Source organism: Camelus bactrianus, chromosome 4 (assembly GCF_048773025.1).
Source record: "Camelus bactrianus isolate YW-2024 breed Bactrian camel chromosome 4, ASM4877302v1, whole genome shotgun sequence".
Classification (NCBI taxonomy): Eukaryota; Metazoa; Chordata; class Mammalia; order Artiodactyla; family Camelidae; genus Camelus; species Camelus bactrianus.
Window position 1 is genome coordinate 41,386,917 of NC_133542.1, and position 15,523 is coordinate 41,402,439.

The 15,523-nt window shown below is 43.3% G+C and overlaps 1 protein-coding gene across 1 annotated transcript in view; it reads right to left on the minus strand.

Annotated features, from left to right (window-relative positions):
- The window catches only part of LOC105067298 (guanine nucleotide-binding protein G(q) subunit alpha), a 261,951-nt gene extending 258,918 nt beyond the window's left edge, over window positions 1-3,033 (minus strand). The window contains exon 1 of the mRNA XM_074361734.1: window positions 2,455-3,033. Coding sequence (XP_074217835.1) covers window positions 2,455-2,590 — 136 coding nt within the window. The 5' untranslated portion in view covers window positions 2,591-3,033. The remainder of the gene's footprint in view (window positions 1-2,454) is intronic.
- Window positions 3,034-15,523: the final 12,490 nt, after the last annotated feature.

Sequence of the window (15,523 nt, forward strand, 5' to 3'; positions counted from 1 at the left end):
CACACACACACACACACACACACACACACACACACACACACACACACACACACACACACACACACACAAATCTACACTGAGCATACAGCACTGACTATGTATGAGTGACGTACTGCTCTAGTTATGTTCCAGAAGCAACACACCTAGAACATGAAGCTGAACAAGTCTTACATGATGTCTAGGGATCGTGAGCCTAACAGGAAGTTGTATAATTTTTAAATGTTACTAATAAATGTAGGTGCTAAACTGATGTCATATTTTTCTACCATTTCTAATAGGCCATATTTGGGGTTTGGGGTGAGGCTGTATTCAACCTACTCAAAAATCTAATAAGAGGGGAGGAAAAGTTCTCCACATTACCACTTTATCAGTAAAACTGTTTTACTCTAATTTTTTCCTCTTCAAATTATCTCCAAGTTCATTTTTAAAGCATAATATGTTATTTAAATATACAGTATGTAATTAAGCGTCCATCTCTGGGTATTCCCCCCAAAGTCCTCCTCTCAGATGTTCAAACCTTAGGCCCTCAGACAATCAATCCCCTTCCCCAGCTCTAACTCAGAGCTGCTAGGAACCCAAGGCGGCAACATTTCAAGCAATGGGGTTGGCCTGAGAGACCTCAAACGCCCTATTCACAGCTAAACAGAAACAAAGGCTGTAAACAGGGCAAAAGAAAAATCGTTAAGTCTCTCTAAAACACATGCTTTTCCCCTTAATCATGCATTTAAACACTCTATCCGTTTCTCTTGCCCCTTCTGTTTTCTTCTTAATCTTGAGAATTCAGAAAACATTCAACTACACCTTTTCAGCCATTAGAAGTAGCCCAAAATAAGAATTAAAATGAAAACTAAAACGATCTTTCTTTTCCAATCGCAGTTTTCCCCTCCCCTGGCTTCATTCCCTAAAGCCCACCCCTTCTATCCAGGGTTTGCCTTCTGTTCTTTATAAACATGTGCACATTTATCTAATCTGATTTCAAAATCAAGACATTAAGCATGGCATGTGAATTAACCATTTGTAACTATTTGTGATGATTATATTTTGTTCCTTCTTGTAAATGATCCAGTACATAAGCAGTTCCGTCCCAAAGGCAATTGGTTCCTTGAACCGGGAGATGGAATGCTCAAGATAAGAAAGAAAATGCAGGCTTCTCGAATGAGAATTGACAATACAATATTCTTTTCTTCCAGAAAGGTCTGAGAAACATATTTATTATACACGCAAATATCCAGAACACAAGTGCAGACATTTTTCAGGCCTGTTATTGCAAAGCTGTTTGTTCTTTCTACCACAATAGCTCAGAGTTCTGTCGCTCTGGCTTGTCTGTGAACCCTGATCGTTGATTCTGAGCATTCTCTCAGAGATAATCATCAATAAAATTCCTGGATGAGAAATAGCATTTTCTTGCTCACCTAATGTTAAAGCAGGTGTTGGGTTATTTTTTAGAGATTAAAGGGAAATTTTTGCTGTCCACTTCCCATTTTTTCTTCTAGACCCGATTCCAGAGATATTAAAATTAGCTGTCCGTTTTAAACAAAAGGTTTCTATTTGTTTCCATGAGAGTAACTGAGAGGCTGTACTGGTTTTCAGTAGTAACTATTGAGAATTCAGGCCTACATCTGGATTGCCTCATTAAACAAAAGATACCCGTCGCTGTCAACAACCACACAGCACAACCCTCCCGTATCCCCTCATCTTTATCTGAGAGGAATGGTGGGGACGCGAAGCACGCCTGTCTGCATCAAGAAACTCTTCTGGGTCCCTCCTTTTGGTGGTCTGGTGGCTAGAGAACAGCACTTATGTGACACATTTGGGCTTGCCTCCCCGCCCCGCGAATACATAAGCCTCTTTTCTTCGGAGAGCCTACCACTCGGCTCCCTGATCATCACTCCTCGGAGAATCCAGTCGCGAGTCTGCCCACCGTTCCATCATTCCCTCCCGACCCCAGAAAGCACTGATAATGGATGCACACAAGCCACCCCACAGCACGCTATCTCCAACGTGCCCTGGCTCCGCTCGCCACCCTCGGGCCACACACACACACCGCTCCCCACTCCACCACCCTACGGGGCGCCGCGGCCCCGACACTGGAAGTTCAAGCCCCCTGCCCACCTTCCCACCCCCACGCCTCTTCCCGAAACGATCTGCCATTTAGCAAATGCACAGCAGATAAACGCGCACCCCAAGTGCACAGCCCTCAGGGATACCAAAAAGCACACGCCGAGGCCATGGGCAGGGCAGCCCCGACCCTTCTGCGCGCGGGCGCGCGTGTATGTACGGGCCCGCGCACCCGCGGGGGTGCGGGTAGTGACCGGGGGCGCGCCGGGGGAGGGCACGGGCGAGCCGCGGGCTCCCGGGGGCCAAGGCCGCCGTCCCAGGGGGCCGGGGGCGGCGGGTGGGGGACGCAAAGGCCGGGCAGGAGGGCCCGCGGGGGCCGGGCCGGGCTAAACTCACCGAGCAGCAGCAGCTTGAGCTCCCGGCGGGCGTCCCGCTTGTCCCTGCGGAGCTGCCGCTCAATCTCGTCGTTGATCCGCCGGGCTTCCTTGGCCTCCTCGCTCAGGCAGCACGCCATGATGGACTCCAGAGTCATTCTTCCAAAGTGCCTCCGCTGCAGCCCCACCGGCACCCCCTGCTCACACGCGCGCACACACACCCTCCCGCCCTCGCTCCCCCGAGGCAGCGGTGGCCGCCGAGCCCCCGCCGCCCGGGCGCGCGTCCGGGGCGAGCTCGGGAAACGGCCGCGGGGGCCGCGGCCAGGGCCGGGGCCACCAGGTGGGCCGGGGGTGCGGCGGCAGCGGGCGGCTCCGGCCGCCGGCAGGAGCGAGGCGGGCGCGGGAGGCGGCCGCGGGCGCTGGCTCGGGGGGCGCGCTGGGGAAGGCCGCCGCGCCCGGCCTCGCTCAGACGCCCGCGCCTCCTTCCCCGAGAACTGGCGGCCCGCCTCGCCCCCCGCGCCGCCGCCGCCGCCGCCGCCGAGGCTCCCCTAAGCCGTGCGCCCGGCGGCGAGAGCACATCCACCGGGGCGTCCCCTCAGCAAGCGGCCGCGGACGGCTCCCGGCGCCCGACACGCCCGCTCCTTGTCGCCGCCTGACACGGCTCCCGGGAGCCCTCGGCCCTGCCCGCGCCCACCGCCCGGCTCGCGCGCAAACCCGGCTCGCCGGCCCGCCCGCCCGGCCGCCGCGCGCTCCTCCGCCTCCGCCTCCGCCAGACGCCCACCCCGGCCCCGATTGCCAGGCGCGGAGCGGCTGCTCAGTGCTCGCCCTCCCCCTCGCCACACACACACATTTTCTTCTTTCTCTGAACTGGAGCACAGATCCGGGAGGGAGGTGGCGGCGGCGGCGGCGGTGGCGGCGGCGGCAGGAGGAGGAGGCGGAGAAGGAGGAGGAGGCGGAGGAGGAGGAGGAGGGAGGGGATGGGCGCGGGAGGAGGGGAGCTGGAGGCGGTGCCGCCCGGCCCCTCCTGGAAGGCTTTCCTGGGCTCGCAGCCGCCGCGGCGTGCCTCCCAGTGCGGCTCTCGCCTCGCTCGCGCCGCTCTCTGGCCGGGCCGGCCCCTTCGGGCTCTGCGGGTTCCTCCTGCTCCCGCGCCCTCGGCGGGGCCTGCGGGCTCAGCGGTCACGGCCGCCCCCGGTAGGGGGCGGGGCCGGGTGGCCGAGGCGCAGCCGGGGCCGCCGTCAACCTGCCGCTGCCGGCCGGCCGCCCGGGCGTGGTAAAGCGGGAATATGGCGGCCTCCGCCCGCCGGCCCCTCCGGGAAGGCGCGGGACTCGGCCCCGCGAACCCCCTGCCCCGGCCGGCGGTGCGAACACCGGGCCCGGCTCCCTCGAGATGGCCCCCAGTCCCCCGGGCAGCGCCGATCAGCTCCGAGGGCGGCTCTAAGGCCAGTTCAGTGTTCTTTCCCGTTCCTCTTTCTAAAACGCCATTCGGTTAGAAAGTATCTCGCGTCACCTCTGACCCCAGTTCAGTCGTGGAAAACAAGATACACTCAAACGTGGAGTGCTATTGCAGAAGCGAAGGGATTCTCACTGGCTCGCAGAGCGGACAGGGGAAATTAATAGGTGAAACGTCCACGAAGTTCCTGGAGATAGAAATCTAAATCCTGAGCAGAAAAATGAAGCTGCCCGGTTTCCAAGAGCCTCCTGACAGCTTCCAACTTTTCGTGCCATTGAAGTTGTTTTTGTTTTGTTTTGTTTTACAAGCTTCCTCTTGTTTTTTCAAAGGGCACACGATGTTTAACAGCCAAGTAATCGAATTCATCATTCTAGACCGAGATGGACTTATGGGAGAATGCAAAACAACGTGGAAGAAAAGAAAAAGAAAAAAGAAAACCGAAAAATGGGAAAACCAGGATCGCTCCCTAAAAATTCCATTCTACGATTTTGTTTTTCCACCTTTGAGGCAGTTTACTTTTAAATGTTTGCTTATTTTATTGTAAAATATGACTGATCAATGGCCAAAAGAACTCTGCTGGGTCAGGTTTTATTTGCTCTAATAGCTACAGGAGGTGACACTCATACTGCTTTCTGCCTTAATGGAGACTGAGGTCTTGAGAATAAATTGTATCTTAAGAAGGGAGTCAGTTTCTCGCGTTTTGTGAAACTCTGAGATGTCTCTGGTGCAACCTGCTGATCCAGAATGTAAAGTAAGGGCATGACTCTACTATTGCTACAGGTCAAGAGTGCAGGTAGGATTCTTGGATGATGGATGTGTGACTGCCTTCTTTCATTTGCCATTACCTCCCCGCTTCACACACACACACACACACAGGCCAGGACTTAGATCAAATAAGTCATCCAGACATAAGATCTGTATTTCAGGCTTCCCTTTTAAAAGGATACTTGGCCTAGAAAATGCAGTTATCCCTTGGATAAATCTTAGGATGCAGAACCTGCAGATAAGGAGGCCTGACTGTAATTAAGTTTCACCTTGGCCTGGAGAGGAGAAAGGACAAACTTCACTCCATTTATGTGAACGCTGTGAAATTAAAACTTAAAATTAAGTGACTAATGAAATCAAAGACTGAAATTCAATATGCCAAAATTTTAAATGGCTTCAAGGGAAAAACTTAATCATAAGTCTGCATCCTCTAATATATGTCTATACATGAGTTTTAGAGAGATACAAAACGTCAGAAAATCAAATGACAGTCCGAAAGCTTCAAGTGTCTGGTTTCCTAGCCAAGGATCCTCTGAGATTTTTGAAAATATCTCCCAGCCTGCGCTATCAGGCTATCAGGTAATCCATTTTGACTGAATTGACCTATTTTTTGATGAAAGGAATGAAACTGTTTTAATACATAGTAGAACAATAAGAGTCTGTTTTGTCACCCCAGTATGCCTAACATCAGGGACACTCCTTGTCACCTAGTAGGTATTTGAATGGATTAGACAAATCAGTAAGAGGATATTCCTTCAAGTACTGGGAAGAAGGCAGCAAGTAAAGAAAAGCAACACTCTACAGTGATAAAGTTGTATATGAGTGTCAATAAGGAAACAGGAAAATTCCAAGTCTGAGCCCAGATCTACTCAGAAACCTTTGCACATGTATCTGGAAAGCATTCACCAAGCAAATATTCATACAACCTAAGTCAAGCAAACAGAAGCCATGTATAAACTACTGAAGTTGTTGACCATATTCTAGAAGCAAATAGGCTAAAATATCCAACTAAAGGGGGATGATATTATGAAGTCCCAGTTCATTAAATCAACAAACATGTAGTCATTGCCCACCTTATGTAAGTAACTTGGATGAAAGTGCAGGAAGAAAGAGGCTAAGATAAATAAATATGGTCCTTGCCCTCAATAAGTTTAAAGTCTTAGGGCATTATGAGGCTCTGAACAGCTACAATAAAAGAAAATGAAATCTCATTCTATTAAAGTTGGGATACAAATAACAATATACAGTTATTTTTTTAAAGGAAGGAATAATTTATTCTGTTCAGGCAAACGACAGGAAAGGGGGACATTTGGAATAAATAGGTTTGCAATAAATATGTATCTACACCAATTAAGAGTAAACCAAGAATTTCAAATCACCCCTGAACAGACAGCAAGGTGATAAACCAATTTGAGAATTCAAGGGCAATTACTAGATAACTGAAACGCAAACCACAAATCCCTAGGAGGAGTGAACACCAGAGGAGAATGAGAAGACTGTCACCTCTTCCTTGGTATCCTACTGCCACTATATGTCACTCTGTCCTTTGGATACTGGCGAAGAAAAACAGTCAATGGCATAGTTCAGTCTCCAGGAGTGATCCTAGAGTCAAAAGAGTGAAAAGGCCACAACCACACTCTTGTAAAAGATGCTCCCAGGGAAGGAAATTTTGCATTCCCCCTGTTCCCAGAGTCACTTAGCACGGCTGCTTCACAGCACGCACTGTACCACTAACACCGCTGTAACTGTCTGTTTCTCCCCTCTCGTCTCTCCCCCTGTCTTTCTTTCATGAGTCTAGGAGCTGCTTGAGAGCAGGGACCTTGTCTTTCATAACTGTTTTCAGTGCACCCAAAAGAGTGCCTAGCCTAGGCTGGATACTCGGCAAGGGATGGATAAACACAAGAGTCCCAGAACCTACATCAGTAACAAACACTCGCAGACTGCCTGTCCCAGGCAGTGCACTGTGTCAGATGACTGAAGCATACAGAGCCCTTAAAGGCTTAATAATCTATTTGTGAAGCAACGATGTGAAATGAGAAGCACTGGCTGCTAACCTACAGCATAGAGAATGGATTGCTAGAGGAGTTCAGAAGAAGGAGCCAATAGTTATCCAAGCCACTATTCAAAGCAACTCGAAGGAGTATGGGTAGGCACACGATGGTCACCTGAAAGGGCAATTAGAAGTTGCCTAAAGCATTGCAGATCCTACAAGAGATGAGAAAGAGCTGCTCTGTGCATCGCTGTCTGGCCAAGGAATAAAGTGGCCTTGCTGGTGGGGGGAAGACAGGCAAGCAAGCTTTGGGAGACTCAGAGAGCTGCAAGTGGCGCCACCTAGAGGACAGTTTTCATAACACCAGAAAGATGATTTTTCGGTGAAAGGGAAGTGTTTCAGGGTCACCGTGCTGAAGATGAAAAACCTTCTTCTGAAGGAGAAAATATGCACACTGCAAACGCACCAAACATATTCTAGGTGAAGTAGAGTACCTCAGTGACATCTTTCCATAACCACTCTTAGAAATGCATCCAAGTGATCCTTTGGCTCTAGTCAAATGTACCTGTTTTGCGTTTGTCCAAGGTTAGCGTTATCACAGGCAGCATTGCACCTCACAGTGTGAAGACTATCAAAGCCCCACTACATTGGAATGCCCTACAAGGCTGGCCACATGAGTACCATTTTTAAGCTGAATAGACCAATGTTTCAGCCAGAAAAGCCATTTACTAATGTTTGATGAATGAATGAATGAACAAGTAAATGAATAAATGTATGCTAAAATCAAATAGTGAGGTATCAGATCACCCAGAATCATGATCAAAAACCTTTTGCCACTCAAAGGGTCAATAATGACTTAGCTAGTATAGGAGTTTCCTTCCTGACCTGGAGTTACTCCAAGTTGGAGCCATCTGTCCCGCAAGACCCTCTGGCTTTGCTGGACTGCCACCTAAGACCAAGGCTGCAAACTCGTGGTCTCTAAATTGCAGAAGGGTTATTACAGTACTATTACAAAAACTGAATTAGCTGCCAGAACTTACACATCAAATGACTCACAACAGAAATCTGGATTTCAGTTCCTGGTCAAGATCTAGCAATCCCAGGCCCGTGTTCCCAGATGGCAGTGCTTTCCACCACCTGATTTACTCCGCATCACTGTAAAACCTGAACCAGTTTAAATTCCACATATTTGGGGGAGGGTATAGCTCAAGTGGTAGAGAGCGTGCTTAGCATGCATGAGTTCCTGGGTTCAATCCCCAGTACCTCCTCCAAATAGAAATAAGTAAAAATAAACCTCATTACCTCCCCCTCATAAAAACAAACAAACAAAATTAAATTCCACATATAGTTAACATGCTGTACCTGTGGGCATTCCAGGTGGACCCTGGAAGGCAGTTAGCAGGATGAGGACTGGATTTTGGAATTAATCAGGTAGGGGACGGAGGTAACTGATTTCTTTCCCATTCTTTGTTTCCATGTTTCTGAATCGAATAATCATTTACTCCATTACACTCATCACCCTTTGACGATTTCTTGTGTAAAGCTCAATAAAGACAGAGATCTTTGTCTATTTTGTTCACTCCTGAACCCAGCACCCGGGATGTAGTAGATACTTAATAAATAATTGTCAAATGAATGAAAAAGAGACTCTCCAATCACAGAAGCCACATACTGGCCACATGGCAGTCTTTCATTCTTTTTTTTTTCCTTAGCCAGATGGTACCCACCAAAGCTTGGCTCCCTCTGTAAAACATTATTTGGCCCTGTGCTTCAAAATCTTGCCTCAAATGGGTTCACCAGGGAAAATTCACCACACTAAGTTATCAAGAAAGCTGAGGATGAAATATTGTTGTTCAAACCCCAGAATGAAACATGTATTAATTCCAACTAAATCAGGTTCATAGGAGAGTTGAGATTCCTACTACAAAATTCATTTCCAGTAATGAGCATATTATACATTGGAGATCATGACACAATATATAGTCAAAGTTGTTAACCGATCAATGTGTGATAAATTAGTGAGACACAGCACATGTTGATGAAAGATACAGATTTACTTAAAGTATCTATTGTGCTGTCTTCTCAATGATTGAAACGGTCTTAATAATAATTTTTCAACAACAAAAAAATAACTTTTCAATTAGTTACTACCCTTATACATTTTCATTCTACCATTCTGAATTTTACCAAGATGTAAGAAAGCTAATGGCTTTTCCATCTTAAATAGGAAGATAAAATATATCTTCCTGACCATAAAATCAGATATAAAGCTATCTCTCTTGTTTATTCTTTTCTTCCCTTTCCTGTCTCTTAGGCCTACCAAATCTATTTAAGCCACAAAAATTCCCAAAGACTCCTTCCAAATTTGTCAAGATGCTTCCATCTTTCCATCCTTACACAAATTCTTAAGAGCCAGACTGGAGGTGAGTACTTTCCACAACATGAAATGGGACCCAGGATAGATTGAGGTGAGTGAGATATATATATATAAATATATATTTATATTTATTTATTTTTTGCTGTAGGCTGTGATATGGCTTGGCATAGAATTATTAGTGATCCTACCTTTATTTAAAATTTTGATAATTTTTTCTTCATGGATTTTTTAAAATGTTGATTTAAGATATTATTTATCTTGATTATTGAGATTTGTGGTGCTGTCTTAAATTTTACACCCAAGACAAATGCCTCATTTGCCTCACCCCATCCTGATATAACAGATATAGAAGTTTTACATGAGCTGGTACACAAGGCGGGGAACCTGTCACTCCAGGGAAGGAATGAGCTGCACAGGATTATCTATTCTTTACAACATAAAAATATCCACTATTTCTGCCTGTGGAACTGGAACCAAAAAACTGGGTTGAAAAGCCATTGACTGTCCAAATGGAAGATGCAGAAGCTTCCACAACCTCCCCTGCAACACATGGTGTCAGGAACATCAAACCCCCCAAAATGATGGAAAAATGCTGAAAATATACATTTTGGGCTCATTGTTTGGCTTACGTTAACAGGTGAAGATTGGCGAATAAACAGACCTAAAAAGCCATGTGATCTAGGGAATTTCTTTTAAATCCAGGAATCTTTTCTTTAAAATAGAGCATACTGGAAAGCCAATCTGTAAATAAATCTATAAATAAGTCAATCCACTGATGGGACTGAGGTTGCGACATAGAATCCCCCCACATTCTTCCTCTTTTCTCTTCCCTCAGAGGTTTTCAAAACCTCTGAGCTTATCCCACTGGCATATTTTATGGCAGGGTCATACCTGGAAGGTCTATAAATTGATCCAGCTTCTCCAGCCAGGAAGCCACAAAAGCAAACCAGAACTTGGGTTTTCTTGTTTTCTATTCCCAGTGCCCCCTTCCTTTAAACTGAAGGAGTCTTGGAAGAAGCTATATTTGGTTTCCGGCTTTCCTGGTCCCAGAATTTGTCATCTTTGGAGGAAGAATCTTTGGTTCATTTAGTCTTTCGCCTATTCTCAGGAAGCCCATGACCTACTGTTAATAAATCACAGAGCCCTTGCAGGGGTATTTGCATTTTCAGCTAGATCACAGCTCCAGGTTAAAGGGTGGTTCTGACCCTTGGCTGCACATTGGAATCACTTGGGGAGACTTTAAATAATACTGGATGCTGAATTCGTACCACAAATATTTGGATTTAATTGGTCTGGGTTAAGCCTTGGTATATTTTTAGTTTTTTTTTTTTTTAATGCCCCCAGGTATTCCAATGTGCAGGCAAGACTGAGAACATCTGAGTTATAGTAACAAAACTAATTACATATGTGCTGACCTCAGCCAGTAGGTGGATAACGCAACCATAATTACCTACCACCGCTGGGAAGTAACCAAATGGGCCCCTCCCCAACCCACTGTCCCATTAGACTTTTATACATTTTCTAATTTCCCTTTCCCCCTCAATATTTTCTTAAAATTTTTATCAAGGTTGATTGTCCTGGCAGGAGGTTCAGAAAATACAAGAAAGCACATAAAGGAAAATTAACATTATCCATAATCCTACCACCCAAAGATAACCTTTGTTTACATTTTTTGTTTGGTTTTGAGTCATTTCTATTTAGATGGATAGACATGAAATTATTTATAAGTTAAAATCATGGCAGCATATTATGTATTTATTTATTTTTTAATTTGTACAGGCATATGGAAAATGCTCAAATAGAATGCAGTTCTACACAAGAAGTGATTCTCCCCTCCCACTGCCACTCAATTCTCACCTCCATAGAAGTGGCTAGTGTTATTAGTTTTTTTTGACAGGATTCCAGAAATATCTGTATCTATACATTTTGGTTACAAAAATGCTTGTTTACTTACAACCTATTTTGTAATTTGCTTTTCCTATTCACAATATATCTCAGAAATATGGCCACAGCATGCACTTTTTCTTTTTGACACTGCATAGTTTTCTTTTCTTTTCTTTTTTGGTAGGTCAATTCCTTTTTTTTTATAATGAAGTATAGTCAGTTTATAATGTTGTGTCAATTTCTGGTGTACAGCATAATGTTTCAGTCATACATATACATACATATATTCATTTTCATATTCTTCTTCATTATAGGTTACTAAAAGATACTGAATATAGTTTCCTGTGGCAAACAGTATAAACTTTTTATTTATCTATTTTATATATACTAGTTAATATCTGCAAATCTTGAACTCCCAATTTATCCCTTCCCACCTCCTTTCCTCCCCTGGTAACCATGAGTTTGTCTTCTATGTCTGTGAGTCTGTTTCTGTTTTGTAAGTAAGTTCTTTTTTTTAAATATTCTACATATAAATGATGTTATATGGTATTTTCCTTTCTCTTTCTGGCTTACTTCACTTAGAATGATGATCTCCAAGTCCATTCAAGTTGTTGCAAATGGCACCTTTTTATTCTTTTTTATGGCTAAGGAGTATTCCATTGTGTAAATATACCACAACTTCTTTATCCAGTCATCTGTCAATGGACACTTAGGTTGTTTCCATGTCTTGGCTATTGTATATAGTGCTGCTATGAACATTAGGGTGCATGTATCTTTTTGAATTAGGGTTCCCTCCAGATATATGCGCAGGAGTGGGATTGCTGGATCATACAGTAAGTCTATTTTTAGTTTTTTGAGGAATCTTCATACAATTTTCCATAATGGCTGCACCAAACTACATTCCCACCAACGTAGGAGGTTACCCTTTTCTCCATACCCTCTCCAGGATTTATCATTTGTAGACACTATATAGTTTTTCAGTGCAGATTCCCCACAATTACTTAACCATTATTGATGGATATTTGTTTTCAACGTTATACTACTTTGATAATAAATATTTATGTATTTAGTTTTTTGCTCTTCCCCTGAATTTTTTTCATTTATTAAATATGGTTCAAAAACTACGTTAGTGTCTTCTGGGTGTTCCATTGTGAATTTATAATAATCTATTCAAATAACACTGAACTGTTAAATATCTATGTTGTTTCCAATTCTTTATCATTATGAATGATGATACAATGAAACAATCTTTGTATATAAATATTTGTGTCTATCTCCATGTCCTTAGAATAAATTAAATGGGGTAGAATTATTGGCCCAAAGAATATGCACTTTTTAAGGCTTTTGATACGTAGTACCAAATTATTCTCCAGAAAGTTAAGTTCGTAGCAATTTGTACTTCCACCAGTAATGTGCAAAAAATCTTGTTCCCCCATCTTTGTTAAACTTCAAGTAATGATTTTAAAATTATGATTGGCCCACTTCTGTGTGTGTGTATATATATATATATCTGGAAAAGATGAAAACTCTAATTCAAAAAGATACATGCACCTCAGTGTTCATAGAAGCATTATTTACAATAGCCAAGACATGAAAACAAGCCAGGTGCCCATCAACAGATGACTGGTGTAAGAATATGTTGTATATATACATAATGGAATATTACTCAGCCATAAAAAAGAATGAAATATTGCCATTTGCAGCAACATGGATGGACCTTCACTAAGTGAAGCAGATCAAAGACAAATATTATATGATATCACTTACATGTGGAATCTAAAAAATACAACAAATGAATCTATACACAAAACAGACATAGAAAACAAACCTATGGTTAGCAAAGGAGAAAGGGAGGGAGGAGAGATAAATTAGGAGAATGGGGTTAACAAATTCAAACTTCTATACATAAGATAGATAAACAACAATGACTGTATAACATAGGAAACAATGTTCAACATCTTGTAATAACCTATCTGAAAAAATATATATATATAACAGAATCACTTTGTACACACCTGAAACTAACAGCATACTGTAAATCAACTATAATAATTAAAGAGGAAAAAAGTTTTAGAATGGGAAAAAATAATGGGATTGGTCTGAGGTCAAAATACTTGTGAGGTTTTTTTTTGAACTGTAATCTTTTTTCATCATTATAAACTACTCTGAGGCTTTAGTAATTTCAGGGATTTTTTATGAACCTATGCACCTAACTTATCATGATAAATACTATTTTAACTGAATAATAAGCCATATAGATACAGCTGAGTTTTAAAAAGTTGAAAGCCATTTTATTTTAAGGAGTTCAAATAAAACCTATCATTCAATGAAAAGCCTACCTGGTAGTACATCCAAAATATTCTAAGCTCTAACATAAATCCACCAGATCCCCAGTTTGGATACATCTTGGGCTTGTTCTGCATGTATTTCCCAAACTTCATCCTGAAGATGTAAAACACCCTTATAACTCTTTACATCAGGGATATAGCCTGCCCAAAGCAAATAACACTGCTCCTGGCTAAGTCTTCCCTTTCATTCATGGGGAATCCAAGGGAGGAATCAGTTTGTTTAGCTTCACGAGGATTAGACCTCAACGGTGACATTTTGCAGGACTCAGGGAAAGGATGTTACTAATTATTCAGAAAAAAAAAAAAAAAAAAAAACTCCCCAGGAAGATAGGTAGTCCTATTTAATATCTACCTTGTCAAGCCCTAGGCTACATGCTGCACTTTTGCTACTGTATTTGTAGGGAAAATCTCTAAATACAGTACATTTCAATTGATTTTAAAAACTAAGAGCCAGATTAAGTAAGGGAAAAGCTGTTTCACAGGAACCCTTTCAACCATTCAGTGCTTAAATCTTTTTAAAGTCATCACACATCACTTCTCTTGGACTGTATGTCCTGCCAGATGATTAGTATCTGAAGGTCTGGAATCACTCAAATGCACCTAAGTTACAGTTAGGATTTACCTGAGGTACACGCATTGCAAGATTTTTTAGTCAGGCCTGCCTGGAGAATTTTGAGGCATGTGGTGGAATGTCAGTGAGATGGCAGATTGCTCAGATGCCTGTTGTTGGCTCTGAAATGCCACCTAAGCCATGTCATTGTGCCAAAGGTATTTATTTCAGTGTACATCTTTCCACGGGGATGGGTGCAAGGCTGCCAATTCCACTAACTGCAATTCCAGGACTACAGATTCTCAACTTCTTCAAGGCAGGAATAGAAAAAGAGAGGTTATCTGAGGATTCCAGAATCATTCTCTTCTCTTCTGCATGAGGAGTACTTCAATGCCAGGTTGATCCATGGGGGCTCTGTGCCCTGACTCCAAGGAAGGCAGAATACTGGTAAAATGGCAGGAAAATAATTTGCATCTCCTTGATGCATCATATTCAAATGATTTTAATTTTGTTTATTCTCAGGCCGCATTTGTCAACTTGGTAAAACAGACGTGTCTTGATGAGGCTGCTGTTATATCAGTGAATGCCTTAACCTCAAACTCTGTGATGTAACCGTGCAGACCACCCATGATGCGTGCTAGGATTGGAGTTGGCAGGTATGGTATTAGGGTAATAGGGGAAGGGGTGGGCAGGATGAGGGGAGGGTCATACTAGTTTGCCTGCTGAGGCCTCACAAGATAGATCCCGCCCTAGGTTCTCTCTGAGGCACTTTAGTCTTACACAGTGTCCAAGGATTAGAGCTACATGAGCTCATGGTTCAAATAATTCCATTCATTCATTTCATCATTTTTATTCACTCACTCATATATTGAGCCAACTCCCATTTTGCAGCAAGGTAGGACACAGAAAGGGGAAGGAGTCTCTGGCTCGGGTAGGACTGGAATCAGGATTGGGAAAGTTGGCCACAAGGCAGGAAGGTTGGAACTTGGCTCTAGTTCTTGGGACAAGCCAAGTCCCCTGGGTTATTAGGTTCAAGGGAGGTTTGCAGAACAGAATTCTGGGACAGGAATCAAATCGGATGTACTGCCTCAAAGGGAGGTTAGTCACAGTGTGACCTGTTGCTTGTGTCCAGAAAGTCGCGCTCAACCGGAAGTCCCGGATTGGTCCTAATTGTGGGTGATGGACCCTTCCTGGGCTGGGCACCCGTTGCTATTTGGAGGAAGCAGGCATGTGACAGTTCTTTTCCAAGCAGAATCTGCTTAACAATCTCCAGTTCTAGGTTTAGTTAACACTAGTTTTTAACAGCTTTAGATTTCTACAAAATTAATCATTTATAATTTTTTGTCTATTCCTCAAATAAAGACTTCTCTGGGCTTAAAAATAATCATCCAAATGGATATATTATTCCAAAGCTTTACTCATAGGTGAGTGTCTTTTGGAAAATAACATGAAATTTGAAAATTATTAATAGTGCTTCCAGAATCATATAATACACATCCCCAGATAAGAATTTCTGGAACCCTCTATATTTTGTTCTGTATGGTAATTTTTAGTACTTAATAATTTTGTTAAATTTTTTTGTGACAAAGAGAGCAAGATGAAGACAGAAAGAAAGAAAAAAAGAAAGAAGGAAAGAAGGAAAGAAAGGCATTATGAAACCTGAGGATACTCAATTGTAAAGAAGGGACAGGGAATTTTATCTTAGGGTGTCAGTATAATAGTTTGGA